General features: G+C 44.0%; 1 protein-coding gene across 4 annotated transcripts in view; it reads right to left on the reverse strand.

The window, feature by feature from the left end:
* AK8 (adenylate kinase 8) overlaps positions 1-16,960 on the reverse strand; it is a 102,774-nt gene that overhangs the window by 39,110 nt on the left and 46,704 nt on the right. For all 4 annotated transcript variants that reach the window (XM_083485209.1, XM_083485211.1, XM_083485212.1 and 1 more), the window contains 4 exons: positions 15,821-15,892; positions 13,946-14,146; positions 12,657-12,788; positions 10,939-11,028 (listed from right to left, as the gene is read on the reverse strand). In XM_083485209.1, coding sequence (XP_083341335.1) covers positions 10,939-11,028; positions 12,657-12,788; positions 13,946-14,146; positions 15,821-15,892 — 495 coding nt within the window. The remainder of the gene's footprint in view (positions 1-10,938; positions 11,029-12,656; positions 12,789-13,945; positions 14,147-15,820; positions 15,893-16,960) is intronic.

A 16,960-nucleotide genomic window follows, 5' to 3' on the forward strand; every position in this document is an offset into this window, starting at 1 on the left:
GTCTGAAGATTTTTCTAGATTCCCACTTTGAAGATGACATCTAAGGCTGCATCTGGTCTAAAGTCTGCATTATGAGAATTCATGTAAACTCCAGTTTCCATTAGAAATTGAGGTCCAGGCCCTTCAAAGTGTGGCTAACATAATAAGTACAGGAGGCATCTAAGACAATCATTATTTCCTTAACACCACCGCTGTTTTTACAGCTTTTGAGTCCTGCCGATGGAGGCTCTGGTTATGTAGCTTGCTAACGTTTGCCTATGATGTACTAATAAACAGAACAGTGGTGATCAGAGGCAAACCTCTTGGCGAAGTGAGTTTGTTTATTAAGCAGCGCCACCTGCAGGTGATACATGGTTGCTGCAATGTGGAGCTGCGCTCACCGAAGGAAGAAAGGTACATTTTTGGGTGCCAAGACTGAATTTTACAGAATAGGATAGATGCCTCTACCCCAAGACAGAGCGGGTGTGTGTGTGTTAGAGTGTGTGTGTGTCGAGTAGACAACAGTTACAGCTGCTACATCAGAGCTATGGCTACCTAGCATTGCAGCGCACAGTTAAACAAGGGCACTTGCTCTTTCAGGAAGCAGTAATGGCCATGATCTTTAAGAGAGGATTGGACAAATTCATGGAGAAGGTTATCAATGATGACTAGCCACAATGTCCATCCTCTGCCACCACAAGCAGAGGCACTAATGCTTCTGGAAACCAGTTTCTGGAAACCACAAGAGGAGAGAGTCCTCTTGCGCTCAGCTCCTGCCTGCTGGTTTCTCCCTGGCTGGGCACTGTGAGGCAGGATGCTGGTAAACATACTTAAGAATGTTTTTAAATATCGGCTTCAGTGCTGAGCCGGCCTTAATCTGGGAAAAGTGGAATTCAGGTGGGCCACAGGCTCCCTGCCCCAACATTAACTGATAAAATACTGCAGTGGGTGTTAGTGTGGCCATTTGTTGCCCTTTTCAGGGTTAATGCTGAGACTGCCCTCGGCTAGCGGCCTTCATAGATAATGTTCTGATGGGGGAAGAGAGGGGCAATATTTCCCACCATGTAAAGACACACTTGGATCTTCCCCACAAGGGGCCCTTCTGCCCTGAACACCCTTTCTTCACACAAACCTCACCCAATGAGATCCAGCGTGGCATGGTGGTTACAGTGCTAAACTAGGACCTGAGAGACCAAGCTTCAAATCCCCGCCTTGGGTCAATCACTCATTCTCAGCCTAACCTACCTCACATGGGTGTTGTGAGGATAAAATGGGTAAGAGAACTATGTAAGCCACCTTAAGCTTTTTGGAGGAAAGATGGATAGAAATTAAATACAAAATAAAATAAAATAATTGTCACAACAAGAGCATTTGGTTCATAGTAACAACTCTTAGCATTCAGACCAGTTGTTCCCCTAAGTGGACAGTACCACTTTGCTTGTGGGGCTGTGGGATTACATAGGTAAAGGTAAAGGGACCCCTGACCTTAGGTCCAGTCGTGGCCGACTCTGGGGTTGCGGCGCTCATCTTGCTTTATTGGCCGAGGGAGCCAGCGTACAGCTTCTGGGTCATGGGGCCAGCATGACTAAGTCGCTTCTGGCGAACCAGATCAGCACACAGAAACGGCGTTTACCTTCCCGCCGGAGCAGTACGTGCTTTCAAACTGCTAGGTGGGCAGGAGCAGGGAACGAGCAATGGGAGCTCACCCCGTCGCGGGGATTCGAACCGCCGACCTTCTGATCGGCAAGTCCTAGGCTCTGTGGTTTAACCCACAGCACCACCCACATCCCTGTGGGATTACACAGGGGGTACTAAAAGGCAAGAGAGTGTGCTGGAGGTGCAAATGACTATCAGACATTGAAAAGCTGGCATTACTGGATGAAGTTCATCAGTTTTGTTGAATTAATTAAACCAAACACTTTAAATTGAATTTTTAATAAATGTGCAATTAATTGTTACTGGTGTGAATTATATTGTGCTATTATTGTCCTTCGCGAGCAAATCACTGTTTTTGAATAATGCTTTCTATAGGATAGGGTAAGGGAACACATGTTTTAGACAATACTTTAGTGACCCTTGCAACAGCCTAGTTAAGGCAAGCTAGTACTGTATTGGGGAGAGAGAGAGAGAGAGAAAGAGAAAGAGAGAGAAGCAGATACAGAGACAGAAATAAAGACAGAGAGAAGGGAAGATCCACTGGCAGGTGGTTTATTTGTTCCTCTAACCCTCAGTTTTTGTCACCGGGGTTGGGAGGACAGACATAGCCCCATGAAGAAAACTCTGTAGTAATTCCCTAGTGCAAAATGTCAGACTTGAGAATAGCAAATAGCAGGTGGGGGCAAGGAATTACTTCTATAGCACTGCTAAACAGCCAATGGAGCTAAAGGTGGAACATCCTATCCATTTCAGGTTCTGATCATCCCAACTTACGTTAGCTCACCACTTTTCCAGTTCTGTTGCAAAAAAATTTTTTAGAAAGCCCTTACGAGACTTTGTCTGCCTTTTAAGGCACATTTCTGTTGTTGTTGTTGTTGTTGTTGTTGTTGTTGTTGTTGTTGTTGTCGTCATCATCATCATCATCAATTATTATCATTATTATCATTGTCATTGTCATCATCATCATCATCATCTTACCTGCCCTCCCAGAGGAGCCCAGGGAACCACACACATTAATAATAACACCATCGAAAACATTTTAGTTAAAGGTAAAGGGAACCCTGACCATTAGGTCCAGTCGTGGCCGACTCTGGGGTTGCGGCGCTCATCTCGCTTTATTGGCCGAGGGAGCCGGCATACAGCTTCTGAGCAGGATGACTAAGCTGCTTCTGGTGAACCAGAGCAGCGCACGGAAATGCCGTTTACCTTCCCGCCAGACCGGTACCTATTTATCTTCTTGCGTTTTGAAATGCTTTCAAACTGCTAGGTTGACAGGAGCAGGGACGAAGCAATGGGCGCTCACCCCATCGCGGGGATTCAAACCACCAACCCTCTGATCGGCAAGTCCTAGGCTCTGTGGTTTAACCCACAGTGCCACCCACGTCCCCAAAAACATTCTAAAACCAACTAAAAACAACCACATTCACTCAACCAGTAATTTCAGAGTTTCCAGGAAGCTTCCTCATAAAAAGCAGAGCGTTCCACAAACAGGGAACCAAAAGGGGAGACCCTGCCATGGGTCTAAGACCACTGGGCAGTGCCCCCCACAAGGCCTCAGCAAGAGAAAGCGGAGTCTGAGATGATTGACATATATATGATTTTGCAATTATTTCCCCTAATATAATGCACTTTTGTATTTCCTTTTCATGAATTATATGCATTTTTCAGGTACACTTTCCCCTAATATATACATTTTGCTGCAGGAGAACTCCATCGCAAAATTACCCCCCGTCACCAGGAGACTCGAAGAGGGCCGGTCAACGGGTGGATAAATAGAACTTTAGGAGAAGAGGAAATTAATCTGATTTTTCGTTCCTGTTTGGACTTGTGTGTATAGAAAGAAAAATGAAAGAAAAATGTAGAGGGATTTTCCATCCTCCCCCACCCCCCAATAATAAAAAAGAGAAAGTAGCTCTCTGCAGGGCCCCTACAGCTTGTGAAAAATTAAAGTCGACGGATTCAAACTGTCCTATTTCCACATCAAACGAGGAGAGGCACTGTGCGCTTCCCAACTTATCTTCAAACGCCCAGCACCCTCGAAAGTTTCTTGAAAAAAAGAGAAAAAGAGCGAGAGGGAGAGAGAGAGACAGGAAAAGGAAAGAGTCTCCAGCTCCCCCAAGTGCTGTGCCCGTTACCGTAGCCGCTGTCTCTCTCTCTCCTAATTATACCCCTGTGAGTTTATTAATCAACTTGTAAATTATTTAGAGAGCCATGCGTGCGCGTCTTCAGCTAGTACAAACACACGTGTGAGAAGAGGCGCTTGGAAAAAAACCAGCGGAGGGTCCCCCAAAGGATGCTCCGGCAATGTTGCAGGCTGCTTTCAGGATGGCTGGCTGGTGTGTGTGTGTGTTTGAAAAAATAAGAAATAAAACCGAGCTTATCTCCTCAGATAGAAAGATTTACCTAGCCTTTCAACTGAGAAATTATTTGCAACTTACGGATAGCAAACGATCCGCTACCACCCCCCAACTCTCCTTCATAAGAAGAGAAAGAAGGCTCTATTGTCAATTTTTTAAGCTGCCACTTTAGAGATAAGAATGTTAATTTCACTGTCAAAAATAAATAAATATGAGGGTGGGGAAGAAAAGCTGTGATCTTGGGGCCACCATGACATCCAAACTTGCAAAAATGAAAAGAGAGAATAAAGTAAATCATTGGGGAGTGGGGGGGCAGAAACATCCCAGTTTATTCATTTTTTCTGCAAGAAAAGTTAATGTTGTTATAGTAAAGACTGGGTTTTTTTTGTTAGTAATAGCAGAAATTAGGAGATTCCCAAATCCCCCTTCTTCTACTCCTCCCTGTTCTCCCTCCGCCCAGCCAATAAAGCAAGAAGAGAAAGCCACTGGGATGGATTCAAATATTACTATTTTATAAATGGAGAGTAGCAGAGGTGGGGAAGACACCAACACAGAGAGCTTGTGTCTAGCTCAATGGGGCTTGAGACAAAAAATGGGGGGAGACCTTATCTTTCTTTTCGTTGCTTTTGTTTTGTTTTGTCTATTAAATTTGTATACCACCCTTTCTCATCTCTCTTGTCAGACTAAAAGTTGTTCTGACCATAAGTGAATAGCACCAATCAAGAGCATGCCAAGGCCCCAGCCTGTCCACAAGCTCCAGTGATGGGGAGCAAATGGAGAAAAGAGGGTGACTAGACCCCAGATCGGTTCTGAATAGACACCAGGCTGGGAAACCTCACAATTAGTGAGGCAAACTCTGGCCCTCCAGGCCTTCTCTGGCCTTTGGGAGCCTCCTTCATGACCCCTTTCCCCCAGCCTACACCCCTCACCAGCCCCACTTTGCACCTTCCTTGGATGCATTTGTCTGTCTGGGGTGTGTCCTTGGAACTCTGCTCTTGTCTCTTGCTTTCCTGGAAGGGGGACAGTGAGAGGCATGATAGCATAGCAACTATCCTCTCTTGCAAAGGTAAAATCTAACATTTGTTGCTCTGTCTACTTTTGCTTCTGGCTCTGCTCGCCACTTGCATATGGCCCCTGAAAAGCTGGCTAAAGGGGAATGCAGCCTTCAGGCTGAGAAAGGTTTACCTACACCTGGGGGAGCAACCTGGAGGAGCCTGTGATCTTAACAATCAGAAAAAAAAGGTGTGGGGAAAATTCTTAAGAGTGGAAGAGGAGTGACAGAAGAAGGGGCACTGAAGTTAGGAGTACTACAGTCTTTGACTAATATGACTTTTTTAAAAAAAAAAGGTTCACCAAGTAGCCTAACTCTCTTTCATTTCCCCCAAGGTCTTCTGCAAAGCCACTAATGAATTCTTGTTAGTATTTACTCATGCAAATTCATGCTTTGTTATCTTGAGGAGGAGTGGATTAGCAAAATGATCAGACTTATTATTTGTCTTACAGCATAAATATTGGCTAGGATGCATCCCTTCATTCTGCTAAGATATGCCCCACTTAAGCCATAAAGCCACATAGATGCAAAAAAATATCAAAACAAACTTGGAGAAAAACAACTCTGGGATACTTATTGGTCATGTGGACAGAAGATAAAGCTCCAATGGGTGTCCTTAGGATTTGTTATGACCACGTTACAGTATCTTTGCCTAGTAGAGAACCCTAGCATTTAAACCATGGGAATGGCCAGGATCCAAAGGACTATTTAAAATATCATCTCTCCCCACACACCTGGCCATTTACCCAATTAATCACTGTGCTCTGCAGGTGAGGGCCTCTGCAGATGTACCAACTTATCAGGAGGTCTGTTGGGCTTTTAGTGTTATGGCACCTACTCTTTGGAATGCCCTCCCTTTAAATATCAGGTCCCGTCTCTGTTGTCTTTTCAGCACCTCTTGAATACATCCCTCTTTCAACAAGCATTTCAAAGTTGAGATCTTTCTTCATCTGCATTGGAATTGTTTTTCAGATGTTTTGATTGTTTTGTTACTTGTGTATTTGCTGCCCTGGGCTCATAGATGAGGAGAAGGAGGAGGAAGAGAAGGATCTACCCAGTCATCCTCTGGATAAGAGATGCTGAGAATTAGCAGGGAAAGTCTATTGCCTTAAGCTCTTGCATGTGTGCTTCCCTTTAGGATGGGGCAAGGTAGGTTACTGTGTCAGTGGGACACCATAGTGGGACACAGTAATGACCTTTGAGGAGCACAGTTTTATGGAGATTAGTTTTTGTTATATCTTATACATTTCTGATACTATTTTACTTTTATTTTAAATTCTGAAGAATGTTATCATTTTTGAAGTAACTGATACATTGGAATTTTTTCACAAATTGAAAATATTTATGGAAAACACACAGTGGAAAAAGAGGATGTCAAGGAAAGTGAGAGTACCACCAAGTCTGTAAAAGAAGATGGTACTGTGCCTGACTTGAATTACAGTGACCCTGCCAACTGGTCTAACTATTGCAGTGATAATTTGTGACAGCTTATAATACAACATGGACCACAGCAGGTTGTATCACATGATTTCCCCAAAGAGTAAAAGAAAAAAGAAAAAAAGAAAAAGTTATCTCCTTTACACTACAAGGGAAGAATAGCAAATGGTGAAGAAATATCAATTGAGGTTGATATATTCAGCCTCAAAATATGGTGTGTGTAAGTTGTTCGGCAAAAATATCGTGCACTACCTCTACAAGAAACAGGTTCAAAAGACTGGAAGAACATTGAATAATAATAATAATAATAATAATAATAATAATAATAATAATAATAATAATTTATTATTATTATTTGTATCCAGCCCATCTGGCTGGGTTTCCCCAGCCACTCTGGGCGGCTACCATAGAAACCAAAAATACTGTCTTCACATGAGAGGAATACTGACCATTTAGAAAACTATCAGACCTGGAAATAACTTGAATTGCACTTATCTAAAGCAAAAACATTGGTGATATTAACATGAAGAAAATTAGACAAGAAGAACATTACTGAGGGCAAATCTTGGAACACTTGATTGCTTTGGTCAGAGTTCTTGGCATACAAAACGTGGCATTCCATGGTACAACTAAAAAGTTGTATGGTGCTAGTTGCACAGTGGAAATATTTTGAAGTTTGTAGAATATCTAGCCCTTTTTGATCCCATCATGAATGAACATTTGCACAGAGTTAAAGATCAAGAAACAATGGTTCACTACCTAGGAAAAGATATCCAAAATGAGCTTATACAGCTTCTAGCAGGTACTATAAAGCAGGGGGGGAGCACATGAAAACGCAGCCCAATACTATTCAATTATTTTGGACTGCAAACCTGATGTTAGTCATATTGTACAAATGACAATGATTGTATGTTTTGTTGATATAATCAAACCATCAGATAATGAGATATCTGAGCCTTAGGTTATAAAAAGAGAACATTTCTCAGGATTTGTTCCACTAAAGAAGACTACAGGTGCCTTTATGACAGAAACTCTTTTGGACAGCTTGAGCAAATGGGATTACCAAGTAAGAATCCGTATTGTCAATGTGCAGCACTGTGAAAGGCAAAGAAAATGGCACACAAAAGAGAGTCCTGGACATAAACCCATGTGCCTTTTTTGTGCCCTGCAATGCACACTCTTTAAACTTGGTTGTCAGTGATGCCACTGTTGTCTGAAAGCAATTCAGTTTCCTCAGTTTAGATCAACAGATCTATAATTATTTCTATGCATCGACTCAGCGTTGGCAAATTCTAACTAACAATGTATCAGACTTAGGTATAACTGTTAAGCTGCTGAGCGAAAGAAGATGGGAGAGTCAGATTGATGCTTTGAAACCACTGAGATATAATCTTAGAAGTATATATGATGCTTTAATAGAGATCTTTGATGACACAAGCCTAAAAGGTTTATCTGGAAATGCTTCCCGAATTGAAGCTAAGGCCCTTGCTGATGCAATTTGTAAGTTCAGGTTTGTGCTGTGAACTTACAGCAATATCTCAAAGACTTCCAAAGTCGATACCACCACAAGGAGTACTTCTCTTCATACTACAACAAAAACACCTGGATAATGTGCCTAATGGTTCTGTTGCTCTAAGGATCCTTCTCACACGTCCAGTTTCTCAAAGCTCAAACTTATAAAAACTTACACTTAATGTTGCAAAAGAGATTAGTTGGCTTGGCAACTATATTAACTGGACTTGCCCAAGCATCAGCCCTTGACCAGAAGGAATTGGTGGCAAAAATTTGCACACAAAGTGAGATTTTGATGTGCCTGAAATTGAAACTTTTAAGAGATTCATTTTGAGCTTCGTAATTCACAAGATTATTCAAAACGATTTGTATGCTAAAACACTTTCTTTTGTATTTGAGAAAGATAATCAAAGATTGTTGTACTACTTATTCCTGCAATTTTAAACAAATTTAGCAGTTTCAAGTTTTGTGCTTTCCCTTTTTTTCTACAAGAATCTGTTTTTGAAAATCGAAGTTAGCAATTTAGGGGGGGGGCATGTGTGCATGTAGCTATCCTTGCCTGGGGTGCAAAATAGCCTGGCACTGGGAAACAGGGAGGCTGGACAAGATAGCCCTTGCATCCTGATCTAGCAAGGACATAAGAGGAGCCTGGCTGCCGTATCATGCCAAAGGAGGACCCATCCAGCCAAATAGCCTGTTCTCACAGCAGCCAAACCGATGCCCCAATGAGAAGCCAGAAAGCAGGACCTGAGTGTGACAGCAACATTCTCCACTCGTGATTCCCAGCAATGGTTATTCAGGGGCCATGCTGTCTCCAACAGGGAAGGGAGAATAGGAGAATACAGTGGTGCCCCGCAAGACGAATGCCTCGCAAGACGGAAAACTCGCTAGACGAAAGAGTTTTCCGTTTTGGAGGTGCTTCGCAAAACGAATCTCCTATGGGCTTCCTTCGCAAGACGACAATGTCTTGCGAGTTCCTGCTGGTTTTTTCCCCTCCCCCCCTTTTTCTAAGCTGCTAAGCCGCTTATCAGCTGATCCGATCAGCAGATAAGCAGCTAAAAGCTGCTAATAGCTCTAATAGTGCTAATCCGCTAATCCGTCAATGGGCTTGCTTCGCAAGACGAAAAAACCGCTAGACGAAGAGAATCACAGAACGGATTCTTTTCGTCTTGCGAGGCACCACTGTACATGTGCTTTAAATGTATGGTGTGTATGCAGCCACACATGCAACAAATGCAAGCCTTTCTCCTTACCCTTGTGTGATTCAGCCGCCACTGATGGATAATACCAGAGTGAGGGGAAATGCCACTCTGTGTGCACAGCACACAGGCATCGCAGCCTCCTCCATGGCCCCCTACAGTAGGCAAAACTCTCCCTTATGTATATCCTAGCTTTCGTGTATTGATGAGCATTTTATTAGATGTTGATGGTATTACTGTTACAGTGGTACCTCTAGTTACGAACTTAATTCATTCCGGAGATCCGTTCTTAACCTGAAACTGTTCTTAACTAGACGTGTGCTTTTGCTAATGGGGCCTCTTGCTGCTACCGCTGTGCCACCAGCACACGATTTCTGTTCTCATCCTGGGGCAAAGTTCTCAACTGAAGGTAACTCTTCCAGGTTAGTGGAGTTTGTAACCTGAAGTGTTTGTAACCTGAGGTACCACTGTACTATTATTACTACCATCACCAGTGGGCATTTCAAGAAAAGGTTGCTAGGAGGAGTGTTCTTGTCACAGCTCCAGCCAGCTGGCAATGACACTTTTCAGCAAACTCTATTCCATTTGCTCTCCAGTTTTCTTGCCCCTCACCCGATTGATAATCAGCCAACATTCTATGTTTGCTGAGCATGCTCAGTTCTCATTGGCTGTTTCAAATTCCCTCTTCTCTCAGGGTCCCCACAATCCCCAAAAATTGTTTATTTGTTTACTTCTGGAAACTTTGGGATTCCTCCAACCCTGCTTATTATTCACTCCCTCATGTGCAGACGGTACTTCTTTGGCTTACCTATGGATCCACTCTGAGAGAACAGAGTTCCCTATTATTTGATGACTGGTGATGGTACTCAATAAGCCACGTGTAGATGTCATGGATGGACAAATCCGTCCATTTCACTTTCTCTCAGATTCTCATTGTTCCAATCTTAAGTTTGGTGCTCCACATATCCATATCAGTTTGCAATATTTTTTTAAAAATATTTTTTCCTCATGAAAACTCAACAGCATTTTAGTGCTAATCTCTCCTAATATACACATTTCAAGTATAATTTTGACTAATCTTACTGCATAATAAAATTGTAAGATGTTATCACTCTGTTTTCATTAGCTGCTTTCTGAGGTTCTAAAGGCAGGAGTGGGGTGGGGTGGCTCTGAGAAAACAGTGTGACAATTGAGCAGGGGGGAGAGAGGGCAGGTTAATATGGGAGTTTTAGTTCTCTGGTGATGGGGGGGAGGCAAAGAGAAGGAATTGGGAAGGATAGATAGGGGAGCAAAGTGGACATCTGTGGAAAGAATGGTAGCAGGGCTGGCAAATGAAGCAAGCAGGGGCACAGCTCCTAGTATACATATATTTTTGAAAAGCGTTTCCCCCAAATATAACTAATCTTTTGTACATCATTTTTACAAGTACTGTCATGGATGCTTTTCTCTAGCAAGAGCATTTTTGTGCACACAACTTGACTACAGAACAACACAGTAGAATTTAGGGGTACAAGGGTTTCAGAGGACAGCTGGGTTTCAGTTAGCACATTATTTCAGAAAGAGTAAACTAAGTAAGTTCGCAAACAGAACCAAATTTCTTCCCCTGCCTTACAAGATGCATCCTCAGCTCCAATCATGCCACAAAGATGCCCCCCTCAAAACCCCAAGATTATGCATCTGTCGTCCGTTCCCCCCAACTTCCCCGCCTCCCCACAGATTTGTAAGCACTGCATGGGAAGTGCCTTACCTGGCCAACCACTGTCAAAATATGGCTTAATGAGTTCTCCAAGTTTTGTCTCGTCGGCTACAGCTTCCTTTAGCAATTGCCCGCAGCAAACTGAGAGGAACGAGGAACAAAAAAGACATAAGGTTAATTTTTAAAAAGGAAGTAAGAAAGCAAAAGTAGAGGGGAGGGGAAAGGTGGATTGTGGGGAGGGCAGAGAGAGAAAGAAATGGCAAAGAAGCTGCATATTGGAAAAAGGGCACTGAATAAAATAAAAGACATGGGGGCTTGAGGTGGTTTCTCCATCTCAACCCTCCCCCCCCTCTCTCTCTCTCACACACACACACCTCTTTTTGCCCTAGCCAAACAAAAGCTGGAAAAAATATAGGATAATAAAGAATACATTTGGCTGGGAACATTTTTATTTTAAAAGATAAATATACTAATCAAAATATAGAATGGAAAACAGCAAGTCAAGGGAGAGTCTATGGGTTGCTGACTGGTTATAAACTTATAATTACTGGAGGAGGAAGTTACAGCTTCCAAATTTTTCTGCTGGAGGTGCTGAGGAGCTCCTGGCTTCCTCATGTGGAAAGCTGACCCAAAGGGCTGCCGGCTGCCAGTGCCAGAATGCTGGTAGCTGGAAAGGATTCAAGAGGTCCTTCTAATTCAGCGCCCCAAGAGCAAACAAATAAGAAGAATGTAAGGAGTGCACAGTGGCTGGATTAGGCCTAAGGGCCACCTGGTCCAGTTCTCACAGTGCTTGATGGCTGCCCAATTATGGGGCAGGAGCACAACAGCAGCACTCTTCCCACTTGTGCTTCCCAACAGCTGTTATTCAGAGCAACTGGCATCCCAGCAGCTGGTACAGAACTTTGATAGTGCCTTTTACTCATCTGGATGGAGGACAGAGGAGTGTGGGAGAGTGTGTGAAACTAGCCTACTATACAGGCGGTGGCCACTTTAGGCACGTCCAATTCATGCGTGATCACTAACGGGAGGGTTCTGCTCAACTCAGAAAGTGCAGAATGGGAGCAGGTCAAGGTGGAGTGGACACAAGGTGGGGGGGTGTGTGCTTATGCACACTCTGTTGGTGCGTGCAGGGGCCAGGAACGGAACTCCCGTGTTGTCACCTATACAACGGTAACATTTTATTCATTGTTCCACCCTCTTCTGCCTCTGGCCCCATTCACCACAGGCAGGTGCCCTCTGGGAGGTTGCCCAAAGCAATGTCTTGCCATGACCTTTGCGAGTGCCATCAGTGGGGGAGGAACATGTCACACACCATGCCACTCACTCTCATGTTCCTTGGGGAGTGGGACTCATGCACTCTGGCCAGCCCCAAGGGGTAGCAGCAGCAGCCCAGCCCCACTGGGGTTTTGTTTATGCTGCAGCTCCCCATGCAGCTGAGCGTTTCTGGGAGATAAAAAAATGTGCCAGTACTACGTAAGTAATGCCAGGAAAAAAGCATTGCCCAGAAGGGAATGCAGCCTTCAGGCTGCTAAACATTCCTCACCTTTTCTCTAAGGATATAAACATGGAAACTTTAAATGTATATATATATAAACGTACATACGTCAGTGCTGTCTTGTTAAAGTTACAAAAGTTTCTATTGCCTAGTGGCCTTTTATCAGGGGATTTTTGCTTTTGATCTGGGGTGGTTTGGAGAAAAATTACATCCTCAGCAATGGACAGAGACAGCCTGAGACCATTGAGGATTTAAGACAGAGAAGGTAACAAACCATTGATGATGCCATATTTCCGAGAAAGTAACGATGCTTGCATGCTTTTCCCAGAGCCTGGCGGTCCACAAAGGAGAATCCGGGGTGAAAACGGGGCAAGTGTTCGAGGAGGAGCTTGGACATGGGTGAAGACTGACAAACAATAGAAGTGGTGGAAAGTTAGGATATTCAAAGGGTATCCAAAGGTAAGCACAGAGGAATAGCTGTGGGTAGTACTGTCCCCCCCCCCCTTCTGAAATCTGCTTGTTTTGCTTTGCCTAACAGTAGGACCCTTGCACCTTGCAGGTTAAGGAGGCTTGCTGTTGGTTTCATGCCGGGGAGGGGGGCTACCCAAATATTAGAACTAACCCTACGCACAGCGGAGGGAAACAGTCCATTTGCACATAATTTATTCCCAAATAAATATCAGCTAACCAGAGACAGCTCTAAGCTGTTCTTCCCAGCCCAGCATATCTGCAGCAGAAACATAACAGGCCAAGCAGCCTGCTTACAAATGATGCTTAATTTGCAGTAAATAACCAAGTTAATTAGGAGTAATGATCCCCCAGACAGTCTCCACATCTAATTATTCTTTTTAAAAAATCTGGCTGCTTGATGCATCAACTGGAAGAAAAAGATGGGGGGAGATGATCTGGAGAGGATTTTTTTTCCATTCCAATTTTCAATTTATTTCACTGCATTATTAATTAATAATAATTAATATTCAGCCTGCATACATATATTTACAATTCAAGGCATGAATTGTTTATGAACGATGATGTGAACTTTTAAATGTAATTAAGTAATTTAGAGGTAATTAATTTTGTAAATTCCGGATATAAACCTCCAACTTGTTTACCTCAAAGTGTGGCGCTTGTGATTAGAAGGAAAGGCCCTTTTTCCAAATGAAAATATTAGCTGGGTGATAAAAACAGGCCACTGAAAGACTGTTGGGAAAGGGGACAATTAAAAAGCAAAAGAGAAAGAAGAAGAAATGTGCTTTGTGGCTGTCAATTTTTCAATTTTCCCTACGGAGAGCTCAAATGAAAGGAATCATTTATATACAAAGTCGTGATAGCAAACCAAAGAAATGAGGGTACATCACAAATATGTTTGTGTTGAGTTGAGGGTTTGTTTCATGAATTGTTCCACTCCAAAACAGGGCTTTTAGGCTATTTCATCTTAGAAGATCTGGGGAGTGGAATTTTCAAAGTGGGAAAGAAATGATGCTCACCCTCTGAAAAAGATGGACCTGAAACTGACCCTGTTGACAAAACCACATAATCTAACAGCTGTCCATCTCTTCCTACCCTGTGCAAAAACATCTGCGCATGGCTGGTCAGCGTTGATCAACTTCATGCGACTCCCAAAGGACTGAAGAATCCCAGGGTAGTCTTGATGGTATTTCAATATCCGCCTTGCAGTCTCCACTTCAGATATGCCATGCGGCACCTTCAGGCGCTGCCGTATGTAGTCCTCAGTTGGCCAATCAAAAGTTGTATGGTACACCTCTGGAAATGGGTTGGCAGAAAAGATTCACTTGAACAGAGACTGGGCTGCATCCGCGCCATAATTAAAAGCATATGACTTCTTTCTCCTTGTCTAATGAAGCATCCTGGAACCGTAATTACCGTATTTTTCACTCTATAACATGCACCCGACCATAACACGCACATAGTTTTTAAAGGAGGAAAACAAGAAAAAAAAATATTCTAAACGAAACAGTGGATGTATGATTTTTGTGGTTCATGCTGTGGCCACAGACATGTGATCTGACGGTGAGTTTGGGGTAGCCCAATGCAAAAATCCTGATGACCCATGTGGATCCATGCTTTGTAACCACGTTTTTGCACCACTGTGGCCCCAGGCAACAGTGGGTGCCTGATTTTTTGGGTGCAAGCTGTAGCCATGGACATGCTATGTGATCTGATGGTGAATTTGGGGTGACCCAGTGCAAAAATCCTGAGGATCCATGTGGATCCAGCTTTGCAACCACATTTTAAGTGGGGAGGGAAGGAAAAGCACTCAAGGGACAAGGAACACGTGTGGGGTGGGTGGAGAAGGATGCTGTTAATAATGCAGAAGAGGGGTATAAGAGGAGAAGCAAGTAGGCTCTGCTTCTCTCCCTCCTCCCCGGCTCGCTGAAAAACTTTGCTGCTATTTAGCCAGCTGAGTGGGGAGGAGAGAGGGACAGAGAGCCTGCTTGCTTTAAAGGAGCCAACCGGACAGGAGCCGCTTACACTTGTGTAAGTGGCTCCTCTCCTCTAACGCTTTGCTCCTTTAAAGCAAGCAGGCTCTCTGTCCCTCTCTCCTCCCCACTCAGCGGCTCTTCTCCTGCTTTGCTGTTTCAAAGCGAGCCATGGAGGAGGGAAGGAAGGGGAACCATGGATCCTCTGCTCATGACTGCAGCAGATCCCCCCGCCACCCGTAGGCATTCGCTCCATAACACGCACAGACATTTCCCCTTACTTTCTAGGAGGGAAAAAGTGAGTGTTATGGTGCAAAAAATACGGTAATCCCCTCATGGGTAACTTGGAACAGGCTCATAAATGTGGCTGCCCCTGTTCTGTGGAACAACATTGCTGTTGAGACACTGGTGGAGGCAGAAGAGTGCGGGGGGAGCGCATCGCCCCCCGCAGCGCGATCCCGGTAGGGTGCCATTGTGGCTGTCCCCCCCATGCTGGGCGCCCCACCCCCAGGACACGGCCACACCCCAGGATGGCACGTAACGCCCCCAGGACATGTGCCAGCCCTGCCCCCACCTGCTCTCTGCCACCACCCCCCCAGTGCCAGAGCATGAAGCTCCGCCACTGTGTTGAGATACAACAGGCACCCACAGTCTGCACTTTCCAGAAACAAATTAAGACATTTTTGTTCCATGAGCTTTCCTAACTGGATGAAAAGGATCTTTTATCAGAAGTGTTCACTCCCTAGCGATTTAGTCTTGTTTCAAATGTATTTGCTGTTTTGGTGCTTTTAACTGTTAATTATCTTTTGTGTAAATTGGCTTGAAACAGTGGTTTAGGAGATGATTAATAAATCTGTGGTGATGGTGGTGATGATGATATCCTAATCTACTGTATCCCCTGAGCTAAAGATTCCATTGCCCCTGCCACCTTTATGCTGCCATTCTCAGCCACCACTTCCCCATTTCTGTTAGCAAGAAAACAAAAACAACGCCACACCTCCTGTAGAAACATCCACTCTTTTCCCAAGATTCCTCTCAATCAGCACAATATCTGGAGCGAAAAGCACCACTAGGAAGGAAGAAAGGAAAAATAATTGCAAATACAACTGACGTTAATTTGGCTTTCTGGAAGCCTGATTAAAACAACAGCAACAACAATTAAAAGTATGCATTCCAGATGTGCAGAGAGGACTTTAAAACATATAGTTCTGTATATGTGTGTGTTCCTTTTTCTCCAGGTATCAGGGAAGTTCCTAGATCTGGTGCCAACCTGGTGCCCTCTAGATGTTTTGGACTATAGGTGCTATTAGTCCCAGTCACCATGAAGGCTGGCAGGTTGTGAAAAGCTATGCTGGACTTACAATCACACTAATTTGCATGAGGCAAATTCCTCCAGGGAATTATTTCACACAATCCTTATCGCAAGGTTGGGGAACCTCCTGCCTGCAGGTCAAACCTGGCCCAACAGGCTGTTTTTCTGAAACCACACCCATCTGACTCACACCTGATGCCATATGTGAATAGGAATATAAGGTGGGTGGAGATGCAGCTGCTGAAAACAGAATTGGAGCGTGTTTGCAGGGAGTTCAACCCAGTTTTGTGCACTATCTTCCCCCATCCCAGCAGGGCAATTTTGACACGTGAGTGGGACACCACACCTGTCAGTCACCTAGTGTCAATATGACATCAGATGATTGACTCGTAAGTAGTAAAAGTTGGCCAAAATTCCTGTCTTAATTTCAATGGCGCAGGGGCAGAGATTTCTGGGGATAAGATGCTGTGATTTTCCTCCCCATTACAGTACTGTGCCAGGAGAAGAGGAACCTCTCCTTCCAGCTGTTCTGGTTCTCCATCAGAATCAGAACTCAAAGTATCACCATGTTTGGAAGTTTTTATATTTATGAAGTCAGTATAGAGTCTCAAAATTGGTCTACAGGTTTCATATTGGTAAGGCACAGCAGAGACCTACAATGCATGACTAGGCTGAAGTGAAGACGTTGAAGTAGAATTTGACAGCCCCTCCCATGTGCTCTCCTTTTGAAGGTATCTATCTCTCAAGCTCTGGGGCCCTCCCCACAGTTTAGACTTCTCCTGGGACCCCAAATTCTCACCCCCAATCTACAAAGATCCTCCCCCT

This window comes from Podarcis liolepis (assembly GCF_965112155.1).
Source record: "Podarcis liolepis genome assembly, chromosome: Z".
In the NCBI taxonomy this organism is placed as follows: Eukaryota; Metazoa; Chordata; class Lepidosauria; order Squamata; family Lacertidae; genus Podarcis; species Podarcis liolepis.